This window comes from Manacus candei, unplaced genomic scaffold, assembly GCF_025592945.1.
Source record: "Manacus candei isolate 608988 ecotype Guabito, Panama unplaced genomic scaffold, ASM2559294v1 h1tg000054l, whole genome shotgun sequence".
In the NCBI taxonomy this organism is placed as follows: Eukaryota; Metazoa; Chordata; class Aves; order Passeriformes; family Pipridae; genus Manacus; species Manacus candei.
In genome coordinates this window covers 784391-808771 of record NW_026138102.1, presented here as the reverse complement: position 1 = coordinate 808771, position 24381 = coordinate 784391, and the positions used below count along the sequence as shown (strand labels likewise).

Here is a 24381-nt window from a genome sequence, read left to right as displayed (position 1 = left end):
TGCTGGAGCCATCTGGAACTGGCTGTGTGTGCCATGGGACAGCCCTGGATTCTCCTCACAATGAAACACCTGAATGTGGACACTCCAATACAATCACACATATCCCTTTTTTTTAACAGAATATAGAACTGGGAAAAATGTTGTGGGTTTCAATTTGTGAAAAACAACATATGCTTTTACTGGGATGCTGTTAGTCAGGAATTCTGACTTCAGACCCACAAGGGTACTAATGAATATTGGGGATAAAAGCTGTTAAAAGGATGAGCACCAACGTGGGAACCAGTGCCTGAAGTGAGCAGTTTGTATCCAGAGAGCATGTGGGCGTCTGCAAATCAGTAGTTCGTGTGGATTTTTTAATTTTCTCCAATGAAAGAGGAGGCACAGAATCATAGAAAGAATCATACAGTAGTTAGGGTTTGCTGATACCTTTAAAAATCTCCTTCCAATCCCCCTGCCATGGACAGGAACACCTTCCACTATCCCAGGTTGCTCCAAGCCCCATCCAACCTGCCCTTGGACACTTGCAGGGATGGGGCAGCCACAGCTTCTCTGGGCAGCCTCTAGTACTACGACCTCTGGACATCTCTGATTCTACTTAACAGTAGGGTGTTTGGGGTTTTTTTATGCCTTCTTTTTCTAGCATCTGCTTGCTTTTCCAGTTTCCCCTGTCCATTTATGACCCTGCCCTTGACACACATCTCCAGCAGCCAGATGGGGGATGTTGTCCTGTAGCCAGTCAGTGCAGGCATCAGGCTGTGTCTTAAAAGTGATGCCAGGTGATCCTTCTTTCTTCCCGTGGCTGAGCCTGTGTTATCCACATCTCCCAGCCCCCTCAACCCCGAGGACAGGGGGCCAGATCTGTTACTCTGATGCTAATGAGCACAAAACCAGACATACCCCATGGATTTTGGCAAGGAACAGTGAAAAGGAACGTGGTGAGATGGAACAGACCCATGCATGCTGCTGCCTGGTTTTCCAGCCAACCTGGAACCAAACATTCGTTTAACATTCATTAGAGTCTCTACTTTTCTCTGTCCATCCTCATCTTTTCCTCACAGTTTTCTGGACAGCTTCAATTCCTTTCACCTTTCCTTCAATTCCTTTTACCTTTCCCTCAATTTCTTTCATCATTCCCAAACTCCACTCATTTAACTGGGTCATACTGCTACTCAACTAACTGCATAAGACCACTTGTATTCATACACTCCTTATCACACAGAACATGTAGAAAGGATTTGCAGTTAAAATGGAATCAAAGTTTTGTTTTGTTATGATATATTATCATTTATTATGATCTTTGCTTTGCATTTTGCACTGATAGGAGGCTGTTCAGTCAGTTGAATGGAGGCTTGCAGGAATGGAATGAGATTCCCTTCGTTAAGGAAATGTAATACCACACTGGAAAGTTAGATTGTCTCTTTATCTCCCTTAGATCCTTTTTGATAGGTAGTATTTGACTTCAGCACACACTGGCAGCTGCCACCTGCGGTATTTCTCCCTTTCTTGAGAGGTTGGAGGAGGGAGAAACAATGAGATCTTTTCTGAGGGCAGTACCTTGAACATATGAAGCATCGTGGCCCTGCAAAGTATTATGAAATCATTCCTAGCAAGTGTAATGAAATCATTCACTGATCTTTCTGAAGTCCCCAAATATGATACTCCACACACATACAAAAAAAAAGCCCTAGAGGAAATTAAAATTCCATCTTTAGAATACACTGTGAATAGTGTGCAGTTAATATGCGATGGAGCTACATATTAAAGAGCAAGGAAAATCAGTTTGAATAGCTGCTTATTAATTATACATATTATCTTGATTTAAAAATATGGAATGATAAAGTTAACTGTGCAGTTTAATAAAGCTCTTTTATCACAGAGGTTTGTATCTTTCTAAACCTTTAGAAACAATAGACTGCAAGTATGTTCCACCAGTAACACTTGTAATTAATCAGCACCCTCTAAACCCTTAAATCCATTGCCAAATGTAGGGATAGCATTGGAATAACCAGTAGTAGCAGCATATCTTGGTGTGAACCAGAACACATTGTGATTTCACAACTAATGCCTGACAGGTAATGTAGGTGTCAGGTAGAATTTAAGATTCTTTTGAGTGATCTTCACAGCCCTGGGGAGGCCTGCATAGAAGTGGGCCGGGCTCCTGTGCCTATTTCTCCAAGTTTGATGTCTTTTGCCCAGTTTTATCCAGGTTGAATCCTGTGCCTGTCTCTCTTTTGAGGTACCTACCCCCCAGTCTTTTATTGCCAGGCTACACCTTCGTGCCACTGACCTCATACTCATCACTCCACACTCCCTCTAAGGATCTTTGCCTTTGTTTCCTTCCCCAAAAGGTATCACTTACTTTAACAAAGGTATCACAATACCTTTATCTCCCACCTCATGGTGCTTGTATAGTCTTACTGTCCTTCCTCTGCCCTCCAGTTTCAGGTGCTTGCTCTTGTCACTTTGCTGAGCTGCTCCAGGTCTTCCAAATGGCAGCTCCTGGTTTCCTTTCTTTCCTGCATCTTCCTTCTCAACAGCCCCCATCAGACAGATCAAAACAGACCTACACTGCTGAGCCAAATGATGTTGTTCTACTTGCAGACAGCAGAAAAATTGTACCAAAATACTGTATTTGAGCCTGGCTTCAGGGTATCAGGTGTTTGTGTGCTCAGTCCCGTGATACACAGAGGTGAAACTGCAGTTCTTTAATGTCTGGAAATTTCAGAAATTTTAACATAGGAAAGAAACAAATGGCAATGATTTTGTGTAAACAGTGTATGTCAATATTTTCTGTTAATGTGGCTATTCCATTTTATCTCCCTTTATCAGAGCTATAGATTTAGAGAGTGAAGCTCATTTTAATAACCCACCTTCTCTCCTTCCCTGCATACTCCGATGTACTTTAAAGGTTCTATACTAAAGAATTAGTAACTTGCCCATCCCACATAAATACCAAGTGTCTCATCAAATCCAATAGAAAAAAAAAAACAAACCTTGAGTATGTACATCCAAGCCTTTATACACAATTATCATTATCAAAGAAAGACTGGCAAGAATTTGAAAATACTTTTTAAAAAGCTGACTTATTTGCTGGCACTAAACATTACTATTGTATAATCTCAACCCAATGTGAAATCAATATGATAAGTTACGTGCTTTAATGATTTATTTCAGGTGTCTTACTTGGAAATCCAAGTTGGCTTGGATTGTTTTATTTATATGTTAGCACTTAGGACATCTTGAAGATAAAAGAAATGCATTTTCTTACTAGAGAGATGAGATAGTGTCACACCTTCTGCAAGTGATTTATTGGAGTTATTTGTTAAGAATATAAAAGAGCTTTTGTGTTCTGTATATGTTGTTTCCTCCAATAAGAGTTTGCCAAAAGGTATCACTGGTTAGGAGGAGTTGTGTTGACACACTGCTCTTTAGATATGTATAGAACATTGTTTTGAATAAGTTTCCTGAGAGATTGTGATGATTATTGTCTCATTGCACCTTGAGAGAGGTTGTTTGAAAACTTATAAAAGCTTTAATCCTGTTTTCTTCTTGTTTACACAGAAGGTGAAAGAGCTTTACCATCAATACCAAAGTAAGTTTTGTGCTTTTCTGTTTTATGTATTAAAAAAAAAAGTTTTGAAAAATAGTTTTGCTTAAGGATGCTTTAGGAGTTTTTACATGGGCCTAATTTTTATTGTTTGTTTTGGATTCTAGAACAGGTAGCAGGTGGTGCACAAAAACCTCACAGCAATATTAAACTGTAAAGGTACCAGAAGGAAAATCTGAGGGGAAAAGTGCATAATACATCAGTCATATTTGACAGTAACAGAAGCAGGATGTATTGGAAAATACTTGAGTGAGATTCAGGCTATTTCTTTTGAGTCCATGAGTAAATTTAATTGTAGGAGTGATGCTGAACAGTTTTTGACTTGTGGTTTCAATCTGTGAGTCGATCTGTGCTTGTTTTTCCTATTTGTCCCCTTTTCTTTTTATGTGAAATACTGAAAATACTTTTTTTGCCCTTATCATAAATCTGTCCTGTCACCTTTTCCTAATAAAATTTCCATAATGGGGCCAGTCTAAGTTGGGATCTGGTTTCAGTGTAATAAAGAATACCAACTACATAGTAAAAACATCTTTATTTTTTTAAATATAGTAAAATAGAAAAGCTCTCCTCTGATAATAATTGTGGATGTGTAGAAAATGCTAATCTATGTCAGGCAAATAGAGATGCGTTTTTTCCTGTGGTTGGTTTTATGGTGACACCATATCCAAGGTGTGCTAAGGCATGTTATCTGCATCTAATGATTCTTATAAAGGGTGCTAAGATACTTCTGCATTTTTCTCCCTCCCAGACTTTAAGGTAAATAAGAATAAATTTCTAATTTATTATTAATATATTATTTTGTACCCTCCTGGTGCCAGTGGCTGGGTCAGGCAGAATCACCTGTATCCAGTAGCACGTGACAACTGTTGGAAGATCAAATGACATTTAGTGCTTTATAGTGTCTTAACCTCTCTGTTTTTCTTAAATTATTATTATTACTTTCTTAACTAGTGGATGGAGTGTGGAACACAACTTGTTCCTGAATTAGTGGTTACTCTTCCTACACAGGTCCTGCTGCAGTCCTCACTAGCCAGGCAGCTTTCTCGTGGTGTAGAAAGAGAGAGGTTAAAACTGAGGGAAGAAAAGGAAATTAAAGTTGAGGCTGAAAACAGTAAAACTGGTAAACTTAGTCTGCACTCATGGAACAGGAAGATTTCTTTTTACTTAAATAGACACAACTTAGAAATACAGAATAACATCCTAATTACATAAAGTTACCTTGTTTTTATTGGTAGGGATTTCTGGGGTAAAATAAGGTTTGAAGGAAAAGCTTCTTCCCAATTTTGGGACAGTTTACCAAAAGTAAATTGGTACTCTTGAGCCTATTTAACAAGAGCAGCACATATGCTCTGAGTCTGGCAGCAGAGCAGTGGGCTTTTACCAGATACATAAAACTACCAGCCAACAGCATCTTGCATCTGGGGAGATCTGCCTGTGCCAGATGAAATTCCTGATTTCTGAAAGCATGTGGTGCAGTGTGCTCTGACCATTAATATTGTGGATATATGTGTAAGTGAAAAAAACATGGAGAATTTGTTAGAATTTCTGATAATAATGAACATTTATACGTAACATAACAGACACATAACATATACATAATGTAATGAACATGTCTACATAAGGAACAATACAGAATATATACATAATATAGTGAACATTTATATATAAAATGAGCAATACATTTATACATAGTGAGCAATATATAATATATACAAAACATAATGAACATTTATTCATAACTACATTTAAATGTGATTGGTTTTCTTCCTTTACTTGATATGTAAATTAATTCAAAATTGTACAGGATAAGTCATCTTACAGACAAACTCTCGGTTCATACTGTTTCCAGCAGATCATACAGAAAGTAGAAGCACAGATCACACACATCTTAAAAGTGTGTACAACTTGGGTTTTGTGTTTGCCTTTAAATTTACTCCGTCTCTGAGACTCCACACGCTCATTTAATTGAAATGTGCTCTCACTCCCCCGAGGGGTTGAAATGGTAGGTTCCTCTCTGACTTCTCCCCCTGGCTGTGGGAGGTGGACCGGCCCTGCTAATTGCAGTAGGTGCCTGTTGGGCTGAATTCCCCGAGCGTGTGCCCCTGAAGGATGTACAGCATTCAGCGATTCCAACCTCTCTTTTACAGGCTGGCCAACAATGAGAAGCAGGGAGTGAGGTCACACACGGTCTCTGTGTCAGGTAAGGCTCATAAAAACCCGAGGCACGGGTTCGTTTGTGGAGCTGGCAGAGGTGTAGGCAGGTTTTCCACTCGCACTCAGTTCACTGCTGCTCCGTGGCTGCTGACTTTCCAAATGCAGGGCTGTGCTGCCTCTGCAGAGCAGTTCCTAAAGAGAAACTTTCATGCAGCAGCCACGTCCATTGAGATGCTTCAAAGCCAGGCCCCTTGTCAGCATTTCCACTTTACTTTGTGGTGAAGCAGAATGTTGTCGGCTAAACTCAAATTTACCTGAGTGTGTGCTAATTGTGGAGGAGCAGCTTTGAAAAGGGAAAATAGGCAATTAAATATTAATTGTTGCTTTTTGGAAGGAAGGAACTTTAATAGCTGTTTTTTTCTGTAGCTGCTGTTTAGATCAAAGCATTTAATTTTTGCTGTTGAAAATGACAAGTTAATTGAAGGATGAGCATGTGAGGTAATACATGTTGTTTCTGTACCTTATAGGCTTCTAAGATTTCTGTTAGTTACTGTGGTTTTTTTAAGTTTTATAATTGAGAGAGAACATTTTTCTGTTACAAAATCTTAAGTAATTTTGAAGGATTGATTGATCTTAGTAGAAAATGCATTTCTAAATCCATACACATAATATTTATTAAGGAGATTTTAATGCAAAAGTGTATTTATATTATATGTTTCTATAGGTTTCTAGTATTTGGCAACAAACTTGAGGAACCAACACTGTGACTCAGTGGATTTCCCACCCATGACTTCAGCCCCACTTTAACATTTATATTAACACTTAGTGGCCATATTCAAAAACCCAACCTATTTTGTACAAAAAGGAGGAAAGATACGCAGGCATTTGATTAATTTCCTACTTTTCAGATTCCTTTCTTCACCCTTAACCATTTTTTACAGATGTTTGAGATTCACCCCTTGGCATAGGAAGCCCAAGTAAATAGAAGTTGTGCAAGAAAACGGGTGAGAGGATCTGGAGTTAAAATGTGTCTCAAGGTGCAGTGGTGCACAAACACTTCTCTACTCTTTTAAAGTAGCATTTTGATATTATTGTAGGGAGATTAGCTGTAATACCCCCATCTCTGGCATTCAGAGCATCCCAAAAAGGTGGATGATGGGGAAATGAGAGCTTTATGTAGCCCCACAGAAGAAACAGAAGTAGCAGCACTGGAGGTGAGCTGGTTGTTCAGGTGAATGTCGGGGACACTGTAAGGTGCAAAGCTGGCTCCAGTAAGCAAAACAGTACAGTTAAACCAGAAAATATCATTCTGATTCTTTCCAGTGCCAAAATGAAAACTGATCAGGTATTATTCTTGTATTGTAGTACCATTTTATATCTTTCCAGAATCATTGTGTTGATGCACTGGAAACACTGACATAATACTGGGAAATTATTCAACTTAATGCATTTATTATTCGCTCTCAAGGGTTTGTTCTTCTAATACAATGACACAAAACACATACATACTTTTTTTGTTGCTGAGGGTTTTTTGTCCCCAAATTATTTGAAATGCATTGAGAGTGTCATAGATGTCAGTGTAATAAATTTGAACCACAGGCAGATTGCTGAGATGAAGTTAACATGATACAGGCTTTTCCTCAGGAGATGCTTTCTCTGAGAATCTGAGTCCCCAAAGGAATCAGTTTGTTACAAATGAGGTAATACTTGATGTAGATGTGAAGAGGTGTCACTACTGTTGTCACATGCAGCTCATCCATCAGTGTGGAACAAGGGAGGCAACAGCTGTACATAATGCTCAGTTAACCCGGAGTCACAGGTCAGCAGAGCCTGACAGCTGGCAGTGCAGAGCCAGCTGTGGGGGATCTTGGTGTGCAGAGTAAGAGCTTTTCTCTGGTGACATTTCAATGACTTAGAACCAAGAACCACAGGCTTCAGACAAGACAAGCTTTTACAACTCACTGTCAGCCGTGCCTGTCATGCCTTTGATAGTTTAAATCATAAATTAACGCTGCTGCTTGCTTTCAGTGAGATTTCTCCCCTTTGTTTAGACCTCTCCTGATGCTAAAGCTAAATAGCAAAAATCTGAGACAGATTCAACAGGAAAATTAAGCAGTCAGGCATATTTGTAGTATTAACGTTCTTAGTTCAAAAGGAAAGTTTCACAGTGAGTTCCCCACCACAATTTAGGGGAGCCAGCAATATCCAAACCCAGTGTCAAACATGGTTTAGTGGTCTAAAAGTTCGGGTATTTATCTGAAGTTTTCTAGGTTTAAAAAGGAACCTGTTAATGAAAGACACCTTGTCTTTTTGAAATATTTATTAACATACCTTGGAGTATTTCTGGTCTAGTGAAATGAAAACTAGGTCTTTCCAAGTGCTTCAATATTCCAAAGCATACAAAGATAGAGAGGTTTTTAATCTTTTTTTTTTTTCTCTCTAAATAAAGGCCTTTTCAAACTACTGAAGGGCAAAGTTGGTTTCAGGAATCCAAAGCAGCAGATTGCTGGACTTGGGAGTCTTGTGTCTCGCTGAACCAGATTTCACCACACACCTCTTACTGCTGTGTGCTTCTCTTTCTTCTGGTGTTATTTGTTGGCCTTACTTATTAAATTCCATGTTCCTTGCAGTGGGCACGGCGTTTCACTGTGTGCAAGTAAGAGGCCTGCAAGATTTCCCCTTTTCTTAAAGCACAGTAATAATTTTATTCCTCAGTGCATTTCTGTGTCTATAAGATTATAAATAACTACAAATAAACCAAATTAAATGAGTTGGATTTTAGATTTCTTTGGTAGTCATCTCATGCTTTGTCTGAATTTACTGTGATTCACCAGAAGCAATGACCTATTAGATGAGTAATTGCAGCTTTTGCCTCCTTCTCCCTTTACATCTCTCTTTATATTAAAAAAGAGTTTTTTGTACGTAGCCAAAAGTGTGCACTCAGGAAATGGTAAGGCTAAACTATTTGCTCTGTGCAAACAGTGTATCAAATGTGCAAGAAGCAGCACACCAGTTAACTATAATTTTATTGACTATATTTCCGCTGTTTTGCTTGGAGACACCTTATTAAAACACTCTACCCTGGACTAAAGGAACTTACTTTGGCCAGCACTTTGTTTTGAAGTAGAAAACATTAGCATTAGTAAGGTGATGCTTATATTTCCTGATACACTTATTTCCAAAAATAATAATTTACCTGGTCAGTTATATATTCTAAAAGGTTCTTCATAAAATGAAATCAGTAAAGCAGTAGTTGCTGGCTCCCTTTTTATGTAAATTCTTTCTGACACAGGGTTCTTTGGTTTCTTCTGCCCCTTCCTTGCTAATGTAAATATGACTAGGAAGAACAAATATGCTTTTGCTTCCCATGGCTAATCACTGGGCTTGCTTTGCCCTAGAGAATTCCTAAGTTTTTTTTAATCATAGCTCTAATGCTACTTAACATGCAGTGCCACAGAATATGACATTTCAGGCCCACTTGTCTCAGTGAGTATTGAACAAGCAGAGCATTGACCAAGTCTTGGCAGGTTCTTGGCAGTGCTGGGTTTGCAGTTGGACTTGATGATGTTAAGGGTCTTTTCCAACTTAAAGGATCCTGTGATTCTAGGCAGTCACTCCTGGCATTTGGATGTTCACGTACTTCTGGGTCTAATAACGTGTTTGTAGGGATGGAGCTGTAGATGGGAAGGTGACAGTGAGGGAGAAGATAAGCTGTCCTGCAGCAGACAACACAAGGGATGTGTCTGAAGGGGGTTTTAGGATGTCCCACGGGATTGGTGTCGGTTCAAAGCAGGTGCTGGTTTTGCAGCTTTAGTATGTGCTTTTTTTGTGAAGGAAATTCAAAGGTCTTTGAAAATACAGTCCCTGTTTCAGACGTTAAAACAAACTGTTTGAGTCATCTGAGAAACAAACCCCAGGACAGAAGCCTTTAAGAGGGAAATAGGTGTCTTAAAGAGAAATTGGTTTGTCATCTTGTTCCCCAACTCATGCAGCTGCTGTCACTGGCACAGGCAGCATTTTGAAGTCAAAGGGGGGTAGCTCTGAATGCATGGTGATGTGATGGCAGAAGTTTCTAATTATGCTGGTGTGCCATTGCCTCTCTGCCCCATGGTTTAGACACACCCAGTACATACCCTGTGAAGGAGAAACTGGATCTCCTTGGAGCAAGCTTCTATATAGGAGCTGAAGGATTTTAGTATCCTGGAAGAGGGACTTCTCAGCAAGTTGTCAGGTTCTGCCTTAGAATTGCATTTACAATATTGTTACACCTAAATCACACTGTGGTTTACTTCTGATCATGGCAGTGAAGTGGCATGAGAGTTCTGTGAGGTGCTACTCAGGAGCAGATCCTTTTTGAAGTAGTTGTAAATTTAGTCATGCAAGTTAGCTGAAATTTCGATTCAAGTGAAAAAAAAAATCTGTTTTGAAGGAGATAAGCCTGATTTAAGGGAGGTTTTAGCATGCAGGAAAAAACAATTATATGCTGTAGTTTGTGAGAGAGACTTCCAGGAGATTGCCTAGAACAAACTGAAATAGAGCAGGAGCCAACTGTCAAAACACAACAAGCAGGAGAGGAAAATAAAGATGAATAAATTCACCTGATGCCAGTGTTACAACGCTTTAAAGTGCTCTGAATGAAGGAGATCTTGGGTATGAAGGGACCTGTCTGTAGGGATGAGTGGTGCAGGGTAATCCCCAGCAAAGCCTTGAGCAGGATGGAAAGACAAATAGAATTTTATTGAATCATTCTGTTTGCAGAGCACAGTGCAGGCTCTGTGTTGTGATTCCTGTGCTCCAAATGAAGGTCTGCTCAGTTCTGAAAGTGTTTCTTATGTAGGACTTCAATTTCCCACTTCCATTTGAATTAGTTGGTAGGGAGGAAAAAGGTGTCCTTTGCTCGAGGTTGTTTTATAATGTCCATTTTATCAAGTCACTCCAGAAAGACAAAGCTGAGAAGTGTAAGTAAATTTTTAAATGAAAAATTGTATCTTGAGCACTCTTGGTTATGTCTGCCAGCTCAGCTGTGTTGTACTCTACAGCTCACTCCTGAAAAGAAAGACTAACAGTCTTGGCAGAAATTACATAGTTATAAATTCAAATTATTAAGTAATTTGAGGAATATAAAGACCTTGTTACAGCTGTAGCTTTGCCATATGGTCACAGCACTGGGAGACGTTCAAGCTTAAGGTTTACTGCAAATTAATTTTACAAACCTTGAGCAAGTTATTAGTCTCCATGTTCATGGAGGGAACTCATCCAGCTATTCTGCTGATTAATAAGATTATATAGTTAAAAATACCCTTAATGCTAATAAATTACAGTGTTTCAGATTCCCATCACAGTTGAATAGCCTGGTGCTGTTCTCTTTTTCTATTTCAGCCTGACTGACTAAAAGACTTCTTTTCATGCATAAAAAGACAAGAATGAATTGTGGTGACAATCTGAAGAAATTTCCTCCATATCAGTGTCCAGGAAGTTCCTGCATTGATTCCATCAGTCTGTGGTGTTGGTTAAGGAATTCTGACTCTCCTATGCTCCTCCTTTGTGTTTCATTCATTTACTTTGAGCAGACACTTCTGCATTGCTGTAGTAACACTGTAGTAAGACTAAGGACATGTTCCATGCAGTGTCAGGTTTGGGGGTTTGTTGTTTGTGTAGAAACACATTTGGTGTGATAACCCCATAGTGCTCATTTTAGTTCAAAAGCTTGAAACACAATAGATTTATTCTTCCTATAGATTTGGGTGGGTTTTCTTTAGGGTTTATTTCCTGAAACTAATTCAGGAATATACAACTAAAATAGAATGGGCATTATAAATTTCAGCCTTTCAGTATTGGTTGTCTTGTACAATACTAATGAGGAGCTCCAGTAGTAACTGCCCTTTAGCCTGATTTTTTCTTTCTTTTTTTCTTTCTTTCTTTTTCTTTTTTTTTTTTTTTTTTTGATACACAGTAATTTTACTGAGTGCTTAGTACTGAGAAGAGGAACTAAATAGAAAAAGAAGTCCCAGTCTGCAATGTCCAGCAGCATTTCTGAGCTTTAGGGCCATTCAGGTAGACACCAGTGATATCCTGGCTGGAGGCCAGTGTGTAATGGTGGAAATCCTTTTAAGTAGTATTCATTTCAAGCAAGTATTTGCTAAGCTTTTGGAAAAGTGTTGGAACATTTTTTTTTATACTCAGAATCAACTTGTTACCTAAATAATCTTACTTTAGTAGCTAGACTTGCAGATGTGGTGAGTTTAAGGCAAAGTGTCTTCCATTTAGTCTGACAGAAGAGTTGAACAAGCTTTAGACAGTAAATCATAAAGGCAAAGTTTGAAATGCAGGGGAAGAGCTGGACTGTCACATCCCAGGGCATCAGTGTGTGTACATGATGAATTAAAACCACTCTTGCCTTTTCAGTGTGCCCTTCATCTGAAATGGTTTAGTCAGATTTCAGCCCCCCATGTGTCACTGTGAGGGTGAGCAGCATTTCAGCAGTTCAGGCTTAAATTAGCTTTGTAGCCTGAGCAGGCAGGTCAGGAGTTGAAGCGTCTCTTCCCTTTTAGATCACTTGAGTTGCTTCCAGCGACTCTATACCTGTTCTTCTGTGTCAGTACAGAGTGTTGGGTTCCTTCATTTTCATGTCAACACCTTTTCAGTAGTCACTTAAAACAGCTGCAGAATTGTTTTCTTTTCTTCCATAGTATGTCTGAAGTTTTTTATGAATGTTACCTGAGGTTTGTGTTAGAATGACAGCGCTGAAAATTGCGTCAAGTGATGTTAGGGAGAGAAGTCACTTTGGATTGCAGTAGTGTGGGATGCATGGAAATACTGATACACTTAGTCAAGAATTTTGCCCTGTTTTAGTTTTTAGCATTCAATCTGATTAGTGTTCCGTGATTTTCAGTGAAGTACATTTTCATTGTTTGTTGAAGTTGCTTTTATTAGCGTGTAATTCTCCTTTCCCACACTTCCTCCACTCCTCCCACCACTGGCCAGGAGCTGTCCTAGCACGCTGCTGCCTTAGGACTCGGCTTCTCTTTTAACACCTGGACCCCCAGCCTGTAGAACTCAAGGTGGCTGGACCTCACTCTTGAGTTTGGGCTGTGAAGAGCTACCAGCAACAAGATGCTGGTTTTTTTTGTTTGATTGGCTTTTTAAACGACCTCTCACATTTCTGAGATAGGGGAGAAAGGGAAAAAAGGAAAGCAGAGAGGAGCAAACAGGTAACAAGAGAAATAAAAGGAGCAGGTATCTGCAGGTGCTGAGTGTCATCTTGTGTCCTTCTTTCTCACCTTCTGAAATCAGTCATGGCTTCTTTGCATTTTCTTCTACTCCAAAATCTCTCTCCTCCTGAGAAGTACTTTGCTATAATTAAATGCAGTGGGGTGACTGGGAAGGGGGACATTGAGGACAGTGTCATGGGGTGTTCACCCAGAGATCCTTGGAGAGCTGGAATATCCATTGCTAAGACAGGCCTGCACTAGGGATAAGACTCCAGTGGCAGATTTCAGATCATACAATATATCAGTGCTCTGTTTTTGGAGATAAACTGTGTTCTTCCTTTCTTATGTAACCCTGCTCTGTGAAATATTTGTTTTGTGTTGTTTCAAGGGTTCAGACAGTCAATACATACATATTTAAGTCTGGTGACTGCCCCTTCAATTGGAATCTAGCTGTAGCACAGTCTGGTAGAACTTAGATGGGGAACTTGGAAAAGTGGGTTGGACTTCTGGGATAGACAATGTTCTTTGTGTTGTTAATGAATGGTGTATATGATTGGCAAAAGCTGGCTTTATATTAATAGATTCTAGTCTCATTTTTAAAAATTGAAATAAGAATTACTGTGGAAAGGAATTTGAAAGAAAATATCAAATATTCTTCAGAGTTTCAACAACATTCTAAATCCGTTTTTGTATAGAGAATTGTAATGTAAACCTTTACTTTTATGTTCGTTCATTGTAGATGTTCTCTTCAGTCTCTTTTCTTTTATTTCCAAATAATTTGTTTCTGTTTCTTTTTTTTCTCTTTCCTTTTCTTGCCTCTTTGTAAAGGAGTCAATCACTGTCAGCATAAAGTAAAGAAAGCTAGACGCTTTCTGCCTTTCGTCTTCTGTGCCCATGAGTCGCCGCCCAAGGGTACTGCTCTGCTCTTTGTCTAGGCTGCCTTATTAACCCAAAAGCTGAATATACTAACTCAGTTACTGTTTGTAAACTACTTTAGCCTCAGGTAAACAGAGTTCCAAGAATAACTTCATTTGGTTTTCCTCCTGTTGAATTGGATTTTCATGCAGCGTCACCAGCTTGCTGGCCCCCGTTTTTATGGGGGGCTTCTTTTCAAGCATCACACGCTACAATGACAAACATATTAATGATTTTATTTGTGTAGTTATGCAGCCCCTGTCTGCCATGGGTTTTTTTGTTACTATATTTTGACTTCATTCTTGGACCCCTGATGCAGCATGCGTATGAATGAAATAGAACAGCAACAATAAGCATCGGCTGAGATCACTTTGAATTAAACACTGAAAACAGCGATGCTTTTGGCTGCGTGCTGGTTCAGCACTTGGACTGGACCGGTTTGGCTTTGTTAGGGGTAAGAAGAATTACCTTTTATTTATAAATACTGTGTAAAGTGCCTTAGCTTGTGCTGTGGGTGTTGGTGTGCAGTAGGGTTGCTGCAGTACACGTGGAATCCGGTGCTCCTTCGAGCCTCTTCCCTGTAGAGTCGCTCCCTTTGCCACTCGTTTAAATTCCAACTTTGTATGACTGCAATTGTAATACTGCTCTGTGTGATTGATACTTAAATGGTTCCATTTCTTAGTCATATCTTGGTGATAGCACAGGAGTGACAGGAGTGCACTTGCTCTGAAAGGGTCAGCGTCAACTCTGCTTATCCAAAATCCTCAGTGTTATGTGCAGAGTCAAGTTGAACCAACTCCTCTGGCTGTAGACCTGTTTGGAAGTACTGAATAAAACCCAAAACTGACTTTTCTTAACAGTGCATTAAAATAACTAGTTCCACTCCCAAATTTAATTCCTGTGTACATTTGTGTTTGAAAGTCCTTAACTGTTTCATCATACGAGCTTCTTAGGGCATATCTTTGTCCCTTGGGTTTTAGGTGAGAAGTCTTAAATTCTACTACTTTTCTGGTTTCTCTTGAGTCAGGTATATAAGATAACTACAGTCTGAATACTTTTGGATTACTCATGAATTTAATAGTATATTTTCCCCTCCCCCTTCTCTGTCCCCTCTCTCTCCCCCTCTGTTTTTCTCTCTCCTTGCATGCCACCTGGATCTGCAGATGAAATTAGTGGGGACGGTAATACGTTTTCTAGTCTGTGTGTTACTAACGTGCAATATGCAACTCTTATATCCATATACCACTTAATGCACATTTCAGTAATACGTTTTATGCAGTTTTTTAGTGTTAAAAAGCAGTCTGCTTTGGATATTAGCTGATATATATTGTACTTTACAGGCTGTGCCAACTAACGCTTTCTGCTAAACTGGAGTTGAAAAAGGACAAACTATGTCAAACACACGGGGATGTGGGACTGCATGTGTTTGCATTCAGACCCGTGGCATGATGCAGAGAAGGTTTAGAGGTTTGCAAGAGTGTCCAGTTTGATTGAAATGGTTATATCACAATCAATTTGGTCAGTGAGCGAGATCAGCACCTGAGAAATGAGTCTACTGGGTAAAGCTTTAAAGGCATCAAAGTGCTCCTTGCATGAAAAGAAGCTGTACATGATAGATTAATGCAGATTGGAGACATGAGTGTTAATCAAGCTTCAGCTACTCAAACCGCTAATTTTAAAGACAGATTTTAATGTTTTGGGTTTTCTTTACAAAACTTTGAAACTCATTACAAAATATTTAACTTCTGCAGACTTCATCAGTCTTTTTTCCTCTGAAAACAAGTTGGGTTTTGGTTTTTTAAAAGAGATTTTTTTTAGCTGTTTTTCTAAAGGATTCCATCTGATGTTGGGGGGAAAAAAAAAACGAACTGCTGGTACTGATACTGTATGTATCTTTATTCTTCTGAGTAGGAGATACTAAAAGGGCATAAAAGCAGCATGCAAAGGAAGGTGATCAGAGGAAATAGAAATCATGTCTTGTGACTGTCCTTCCACTAAAATGTAAAGGGAGTGTATAATTTTTCATCTCCTTGCTCTCCTTAAGATATAAACTAAAGATACCACCCCAGTTTTCTTTCTTTTCTTAAACATTAAAAGGATACCTTTTCTGTCATAAATTATATTTCAGATACTGACCCTAGGTAGCTTTTTATTAGAGCTTGTCATCTTTTATAAATTACAAGCTCTGATAAATGGGAAAAATCATGAAAAGTTCAAACAGGTGTTAAGATCATGGATTAACTATTGTGGATTTAATATCCTGGGATGATTTTTCCTACTGTTTAATAAATGCATTCAGATTTAGTAAAGCTCAAACTGGCTCATTCACATGTGTGACCACCACTACCTTTGTCCAAAAGTGACCTGTTTGTTTTTCCATCTCCAAGAATCTGGGGTTGAAAACAAGTGAAAAGGTTCAGTGCTGGGTTTAAAATGTACGAGAGAGCAGCAGTGATGAGCCCTGTTATTAAATCTGAGTTTTTCTAGACTTACCAAGACCTCAAAGACATCTGGAATCGCTGCTTTGTTGTGAGTGTTCAGCTCTTGCGAGTGCTCTGACACATTCTGCTTTGTGGAGCAGCCTGCAGAGCCTTGCCTGGCTCAGTTGTGCTTTAGGCCCCATGTAGGTTCTGGAATATCCCTTGGCAAACACAGCTCTGGTCTGAGCAGAGCTGCCAACAGTGTCACAGGCTGTGACTAACTGTGGGGTCGAGCCTGTACGTGAGGGAGGTCAGTTGTCCTTATTGCAAAACACTTTGAGCACATCAGTGTTAATGCCTTGATTGAATTTTCCTCTGATTCCCAGAAACAATGACAGATATATATATATATATATATATATATATATATATATATATATATATGAATTATTTTCTGAATTCTTATTGTATATTCCTCTCCAGAGCGTTAAATGTGTAACAAGAAATATTTGTGTAGTTAATTGCATACATTTAATTTATCTGGGTTGACTGTGAAGACTCTTTTGGTTTCATGATGGTTTTGAGCAATGGATCAAAACCCTGTAAAGGTCTCTGTGCTGTTCTGAGATTGCTTTTAGTATAAATTAACTCATTAATTTAAAGTAGAGTGATGAACAAGCCATGTCATTGATCACATTTTGTAAGCTCTGTTCCATAACCTACTGTGACAAGTAGGTTAGGGGATTTTTTAAGTGGCTTCACTTCTTGTTTCCAGACTTTTAAAATTTTTCTCAAATATGTTTATAATGTCTTTCATCCAGCCTATTTTTTACATAGATTAATAAATTTCTGGTATCCTCCACGAAAGTTAAAAAACACCCTGCAATGATGTTAGAAGGAAACAAAGTGATTTAGCCTCATCACATTGGTGTCACACAACTGATTCCTTTCAAACAGATGCTCATTTTTTAGATTAAACTGAGGCTTATTTTCTGCAAAAACCTTAGTTTATAATGTAAGGGAGGAAAAAAATACCAAGAAAGAGATAAGTGCTTCTGGAGTGTGTTGCCTATTCAGAATTGTGCACTGTCTTCATAATTAATTGAATTTTCATTAGGTAACTCTGTTTCACAGTGTCCTAAACTGCAACTGCCTAGCAAAAATTCTAATTACATAGGATTTCCTGATTCTGTTTTTACAAGACCTGGTATATTCCTAGAGGAGTTCAAAAGAAAAATAACTTTAATTCTATTTAAGTAGTAAGAAGCTGGGATCATAAAACTACATAAACTGCATTTACTCCCTAAAGTGTGTTGAACTCCAAGGTTTATAGGCAACCTGTAGTTTCCTAATTGCTGAATATTGGGTTTGTCTGAAAACTAAGCCTCTGGTTTATCTGTGTGTATAATATTGCTGAGCCTTGCTCTGGTTTCAGAGTTGGCTTACGCTGGTTGAACTGGGGGCTGCTGCCAAAAGGGATCATCCCATCCTTCTTCCCACTCTCACTGTGGCTTTGTCCCATTCACCAGCCAGAAACCATCACTCTGGAAATCATGCCAGGGGAGGTGTAGGGATATTCATATGCTCCAGGGCAGATGGGGGAAAAGGGGAAGTAAATCATGGCTTTCAGGGGCTTTCCAGTGTGTGATCAACCACGAAAACTGCACACTGGGTTTGAAATTATTCAATTTCGAGAACTTCTCTATAAATTTCGAGTTGGTGAGTATATTTTAACAACCTTGAAGTAAAAAAATTATCCTACTGTTGTGGACTGGCTTTGTAACCCCTGGAGGAATTTATCTGACCTTCAGGAGATGATCTGCACACAATGGAAGTTCTTTAGAGCAAGAGAAGGACCTTCTGATATGACTTGACACCATTTAAACCATTTTGAGAACAGATGATGTAAAAGTTGTAAGTTTTAAACAGAGGACAAAAGGCTCTCTCATTTTTCTGAAAAATTTTGGGAAGTTGTTTTCAAACCCTGTCCATGAGATCTTGACTCTTGACAGCAAAACTAGTGGTGAATTTCCACTAATTAAGGAAAATTGAGACTAATGCAAGAAAAATGGATGTAAGGTGAGAGTGTGGCTTAAAAGGTCTTTGTGCTCTAGAAGACTGTGGTAAATAACTCACCTGGTCACACTGACAGAAGGTGGATGCTGCCCTGGAACATCATTAGTGTCTTATGCCTGTTTGACATAAAAAGCTAGCAGACTGTTTTTCATGCTTTATTGAAGGTTTTTAATTGAAGCAATTTAATCTATTAATAATGTTTTTTCCTTACTGCAATGGAATTCGCTGTTAAAAAGATTTTAAGCCAGCAATTTAGATGGGTTTTAGTTACAGAACTCGAATTTTGAATACAAATGAATCTTCCTTGTTGAATGCATCTATGTGACGTAATGTAATTGGCACTGAGGTCATTCTCATACCATGATTTATGCATGAGCAAGTTTTATTCATGCTTCTGTAAACGTGTCTCAGCAATGCTGAACTTGGGGGTTGTGACATAGGAGTTTTGATAAATTGGAGATGTTGTTCTGGAGAATTGTTTTCATCTGCTTTTCCCGAAACTCTTCAATTCCTCCCTTTGCAGAGACTGATGACTATGCAGAGATTATAGATGAGGAAGACACTTATACAATGCCATCAAGTAAGTGCAGTGGTTAACTTGGGAACTTTTCTATCCAAAAAATATTTCAGCCTTAAATAATATGTGTGCAGAGAAAATGTTCTTTATGATCTTGTGAAAACTCACAGAGTCAGTGATTTTCAAGTTCAGGTTTTAAATCGAATAAAACCAAATTCTGTTTTGCTGCTGTCAGTGACTTTACAGTGAAATTCTCTTTATGTCTCAAAATGTATTTTTTTTTGATTGTGATGCTGAGCTTAAAGATTGGATAAGATCTCTGTGATAAGAGCAAACAGTTTGGAAAGCTTTGTGTATTGCTGTCTAACTGTATCTCACCTTGCTCTGTGACAGACCTGCTGCTCTCCAGTTCCATGAGAGAGGAAATCTCAACTGAGCCACATGCAATTTTGTTAAAGATGAAAGACTTCAGGAACAAAAATAAAAATTCAAAGTTCTACTGAGTCTTCATCTTTGAAGTAAAAACAATGATGCTGTAGCCACCACAAGGATTTTTGTCTTAATGACCTGTTCGAATTATAATCTGAAATCAAAGCTCTTTCATTCAACAGCAAAGTCCAATATTTCGATTTTAGAAGTTGTGTCTGCAAAATTCCAGTTGCATATTGGCAACCCAGGATTTCTCCAGAAGCAGACAACCTTTTGATACACAATCCTGCAAAAAACATGAGTTTTGGTTAATGCAAGAGGGGAGGGTGGTGCTAAACTGGTGCCATGTTCTGCTGAACAGCCTTGAATGTATGTGTAGTTTTCTGAGTTTCCCACTCCCCCCACGTGGCAGGAGTGTTTCACAATCACCTCAGTGTTTACAACATCGTTTCCACTACTGTGGAAAATATTTGAAAAACAAGAATATATGTTTGGCAAAACATATATTTTTGAGCGTCAGTATTTGAAAAGCAAGAATATATGTTTTCCAGAAATAAACAGTGTGTTTTGAATGTCTTGCAGTAAGTCACTACGTGATTCTGTTCACATGATTGCAGGATCAAAACATACTGTGATAAATTATATCCTTTATTTTTTATTAACAGATTAACTTCGTGTAATTTATTCCCCCCCCCTAATCTTTTTATTTAAATTCTCATGGAAGTAATTACTTGTGGGCCCAGCCCTGGATGGTGCTGAACACTTAAGGATGACTTCAATCCAAAACCCATGAGGTGGGCTGTGGAGGGAAATTCATTAAGTGCTTTGCTGGATTGAAGGGGACTCAAATGTTCAGCTCCCAAAGGACTGAGCCAGTAAAGATGACAAGAACACACCTGTGACTTTTGCTAATGTAAACTTAAAATTGCATCAGTATACTTCTTCATATTTCAGAAAAAATGTTAAAAAAATGTTTGTCCTTGTCTTGATTTTTAAGAAGCTCTAAGTAAGCATTTGATTTTTCTCTTAATTGCACTGCAGAAAGCTATGGAATAGATGAAGGTAACAGGAGACCCTTTACCCATCCCTGTATGCTTGCAGTTTGGAATGATGTGGAATTTTTAAGTTTACTATTCACTTTCATTTAATAAACATTTTTTATTTATAGTTAAACCAGTTAGCTTTGGGATTTTAAAGAGGAAAATGCAGTACTTAAAAAAAAGAGATGGAAAAGGCATTTATCACCTTGTTATCCAGCTCTAGATGACATAATTTCTGTAGTGTGAATGATGTTCAAATCAAGGTTATGAAGTTCTAAGCTGGTTGGTTATATTTTTTTCTCTGAATAACACAAGTAAAGGTGAAAACATATAGTGTATGTGCTTTTCTGCTATTCCTGAAATATTTTTCCATGTCTGCGAGAAATTAAATTGCAAATGAAGTCATTCAATTGCAATTGATTAAATGTTTTGCTGAAGTACTGAGCCATTTTTATCAGCAATATTCTCAGCCTATTAAACCATAACATGAACAAAATTGCATAAGTCCACGAGACATCTCAATTTTGCTTCAGTTACACACTGACGGAGGTGTAGTGCACTCCAAATTTTGCTCTTCCATTTTATCCTTTTTTGCCATGCTCTCGTTTCTGTATTTTTTTTTCTTGCAGTTACCTCTTTAAAAATTCTCTGGGCTCTTTTGATGGTTCCAAAACCTAAAATACCACATAGTGGAGTTCTCTTAACCATCCAGAGGGATGTGTTTAAAACTCAGGCTGTATTTAACATTGGCGTGACCCTAAGCTGTTTGCTTTGTCTTTCACCAGCTGTAATTAAGAAGGATTCAATTATGTTTATTGCACTTGAATCAGTGCACAGTAGCCAATTTAGCAGTTTAGATTTCACAATTCCTTTCCCATTGCCTTGGTTCAAACATTTGTTTCAGAGGTTTAAGAGGTCTCCACTGTGTGTGTGTGCAGCATCTGCATAGGTTGGTGTGCTGCAAACTGTTAATCTTAGCTATTCATATGTGAGACATTGAGTGACTTACTTTTGAGTTTTGTGTCTTGTGGATTATTTCTCTTGCCCTTCATCAGAAAAACTTAATATTTTAAGTGCATTATATTCTTGTAGCCAGAGATTATGAAATTCAAAGGGAGAGAATTGAGCTGGGGCGCTGCATTGGGGAAGGACAGTTTGGAGATGTGCACCAAGGAGTTTACATGAGCCCGGTAAGCCTCCTTCTAAAATAAAAACAAACAAACAATAAAGCTTTTCTATTTAAAAAAAACAAGTGTATTCCTTAGAGGCCTTGGTTTGACTCTTCCAGAACCAGTAAAAATTTGCTCCACTGACCATCTCAATGGATCTCTCACAGAGAAGCTTAATAAAGTTACTACTTTTTCCTGAAAGATACAAAATGCTTGGACACTGATCCATCAAAACACCAACACACAAGAGTCACATCAGTGAAACCAGGGAGGTTGGCAGCACTTGTGTAATTTAGGCTGGTGTTTATGTGTTTTACTAGGCTGCAGCCACAAAGGCTAAGACTGCTAATTAAATAGATCAAAATGAAGTTTTGTGGAAAAAAGGCAAGAGAAGGCTGCAAAAATGAGTTAATTTCAACCAATTTCAAGCTTATAATAAAGTAACTCTGCAAGTGTAAAATGAAGATTTATTTCATATCAGAAAAAAAAGTGGAATTTTTGATAGATGATACAAGAATTCATGTGGACAGTAATTAATTCTGACTTCAGAAACACTATTTCCAAAGAACAGCTGGTTGGTTAGGGTCCAAGGCTTAGTGGGTTAATGTTTAAGTAAACAAGGATAAATTTTATCTATTTCAGAAAAGCTTGAAGTCTGTTCTGGTGCCTTCACTTAAAAAGCAAATCTGATACACTTTGCTTCGAGGGAGATTCTTATTTTTCATTTAATTCTGTCCAAGTTAACAGGAGTACTGAGGAGTGATGTTTCACTGCACTTGGGGCATGGTGGATAAATCTAGAGCTCTGTAAAACCAATTAAAGACCCTTCTCTGTTTTTTTTTTAAAATGTTGGCTTGTCTCCATTTTTTTTGTGAATTAGAAAGGAGATTTTACTCAGGCATCCTGTGACTACTATGGTATTTTTAAACAGCAACCAGCTGATTACTTTTATTAGTAAAATTTTACTACATTTAAGACACTGGAATATGTGAAGGGGAAACAGAAAGTTGATGTTATTAAATTTTAATGTTCTGGTCACAGAGTGTAACTTACACTCTGGGAAGAAATCTTACAATAGACAAAAGATTAGTTCCAAGAACATGACAGTGTTTCCATATATATGTTTGGCTTGTGTGCAAAAATACAGGGGAGATTTCTTGCCTCTTGTTCTGCTAGCTCAGATTTGAATCTCCAAAATTCCTTATATCCCTTTCACTGCACTTGTAAAGTTCTTATTCTGGTGACTGTACAGCATCCACCTCTTCTGGAATGCTGGTTTCTCCTGGGTGTTCCTGAAGTATCCCAGCCAGCCTGTACTTGTAGGATACTGGATGGAAAATGGGTGTATATATACAGGGTGTATATATACAGCCAGTAAGACTGACTTTAAAGGCTCATTAGCTGTGGAGTTAATGCCAAAGTGTCATTTAAAATAGGGTTTGCTGCTCAGGAAACAAACTGTGGCCAGTCTGATACATCCTCACTGGTTTGTCTCCTTATCCAAAACCAAAATATCAGCAAAACCCTGATATCAGGCCTTTTCCTGTGTTCATTGTGCAAAATGTCTGGGGTCTCTGATGGTTGCAGACACTGAAACTCTTCCTTTTGATGCTCCTGTTGGTTATGAGATGTTTCAAAAACTTGATGTGTAACCAGGAGAGGGATGGGTCTGTCAGGCATCCAGGGCTGATTGTTCAATCCTGATTTCATAAGGGAATAAAATCATGATTTACCACCAGTTTTTCAGTCAGTTTATGGGCATTTTATGTATGAGAAGAGGATTTAATCAATATTTTCCAGCTAAGTCAACTTGAAGATCTATGTTGTGAGCAACTTAGAAAATAAACATTTAAGCCTGCAAAATATAAATACTACTCTAATTCTGGTAATGTTTGTCTTTACTAATAGATTTAAAATAGAGCAGTCATGAGCAGACATAGAACATAACTGTGAATCTTCACCTCTCAGTGGCCTTAAAAACTGGGTTTTAAGGACGTACATCAACCCTGTAGTCTTTCAAGGAAAGGTTCATTTGTAAACTGCCCATTAAAAATGGCCAGCTTAATGTAATGTAGAAGCTTAGTTTTAAAACATTTCAACCTTTTTCAGTCCACTAAGAACTTCTCATTTTTCAGTATTCAAAAGATGAGCAATTAGACTGGAAAAATCTGTTTGGTTTTGAATACATGTCATTCTGTTTAACTTGGTTTTAAAGCCTTGGTCTGCCTGATTGTGAAGATAATATATAAAAATCTTTGTTTTACTTTCCTTTGTAGTTTGGGTTCACAATTGCAGCAAGTCTTTCCTCTGCAAGAACCACAGAAATTCCTTTACTTGGCTTTCCAGGTTGCTTACTTGCATAAGCCAAGTGTTATTTTTAGGATATATCTCCTCGTTTCCTGTATTTTTGCTAAATGTTGTCAAGAGTTTACCATCCTCAATAGCACAAAAGGTTTCACTTAAACTTACCACCTTTTGTCGTAATTTTTGCACAATATTAACATGGTTTAAAACAGATTAAATATTTCCAAGACACATTAGATGTAAATGTTGCACACAAGGTGTCTTGACTATAATGGCGCTGAAGCTTTCATCATGTGATTTCTTAGCTAAAGGTATTTTATTTAATAGTAATTTTCTCCAAAGCAGTTCTTGCTGGAATTTTAAAGGACAGCTTTTGATGGGCTGCCTTAGAGTTGTTTCTCAATCATGTCTTTCAGGAAAATCCAGCCATGGCCGTTGCAATCAAAACGTGTAAAAACTGCACCTCTGACAGCGTTAGAGAAAAATTCTTACAAGAAGCCTGTGAGTATTAAATAACTTCTTTGGGGATCACTTCTCTA

General features: G+C 38.2%; 1 protein-coding gene across 16 annotated transcripts in view; it reads left to right on the top strand.

The window, feature by feature from the left end:
• PTK2 (protein tyrosine kinase 2) overlaps positions 1-24381 on the top strand; it is a 190770-nt gene that overhangs the window by 130417 nt on the left and 35972 nt on the right. For 4 of the 16 annotated variants that reach the window (XM_051802054.1, XM_051802055.1, XM_051802061.1 and 1 more), the window contains 5 exons: positions 3562-3592; positions 5755-5807; positions 18907-18963; positions 21462-21559; positions 24259-24343. In XM_051802054.1, the coding sequence (XP_051658014.1) occupies positions 3562-3592; positions 5755-5807; positions 18907-18963; positions 21462-21559; positions 24259-24343 (324 nt within the window). Of the gene's footprint in view, positions 1-3561; positions 3593-5754; positions 5808-13800; positions 13885-15050; positions 15069-18906; positions 18964-20370; positions 20392-21461; positions 21560-24258; positions 24344-24381 lie in introns of those variants that run through there. The other 12 variants (XM_051802056.1, XM_051802044.1, XM_051802043.1 and 9 more) reach the window with 6 other exon arrangements.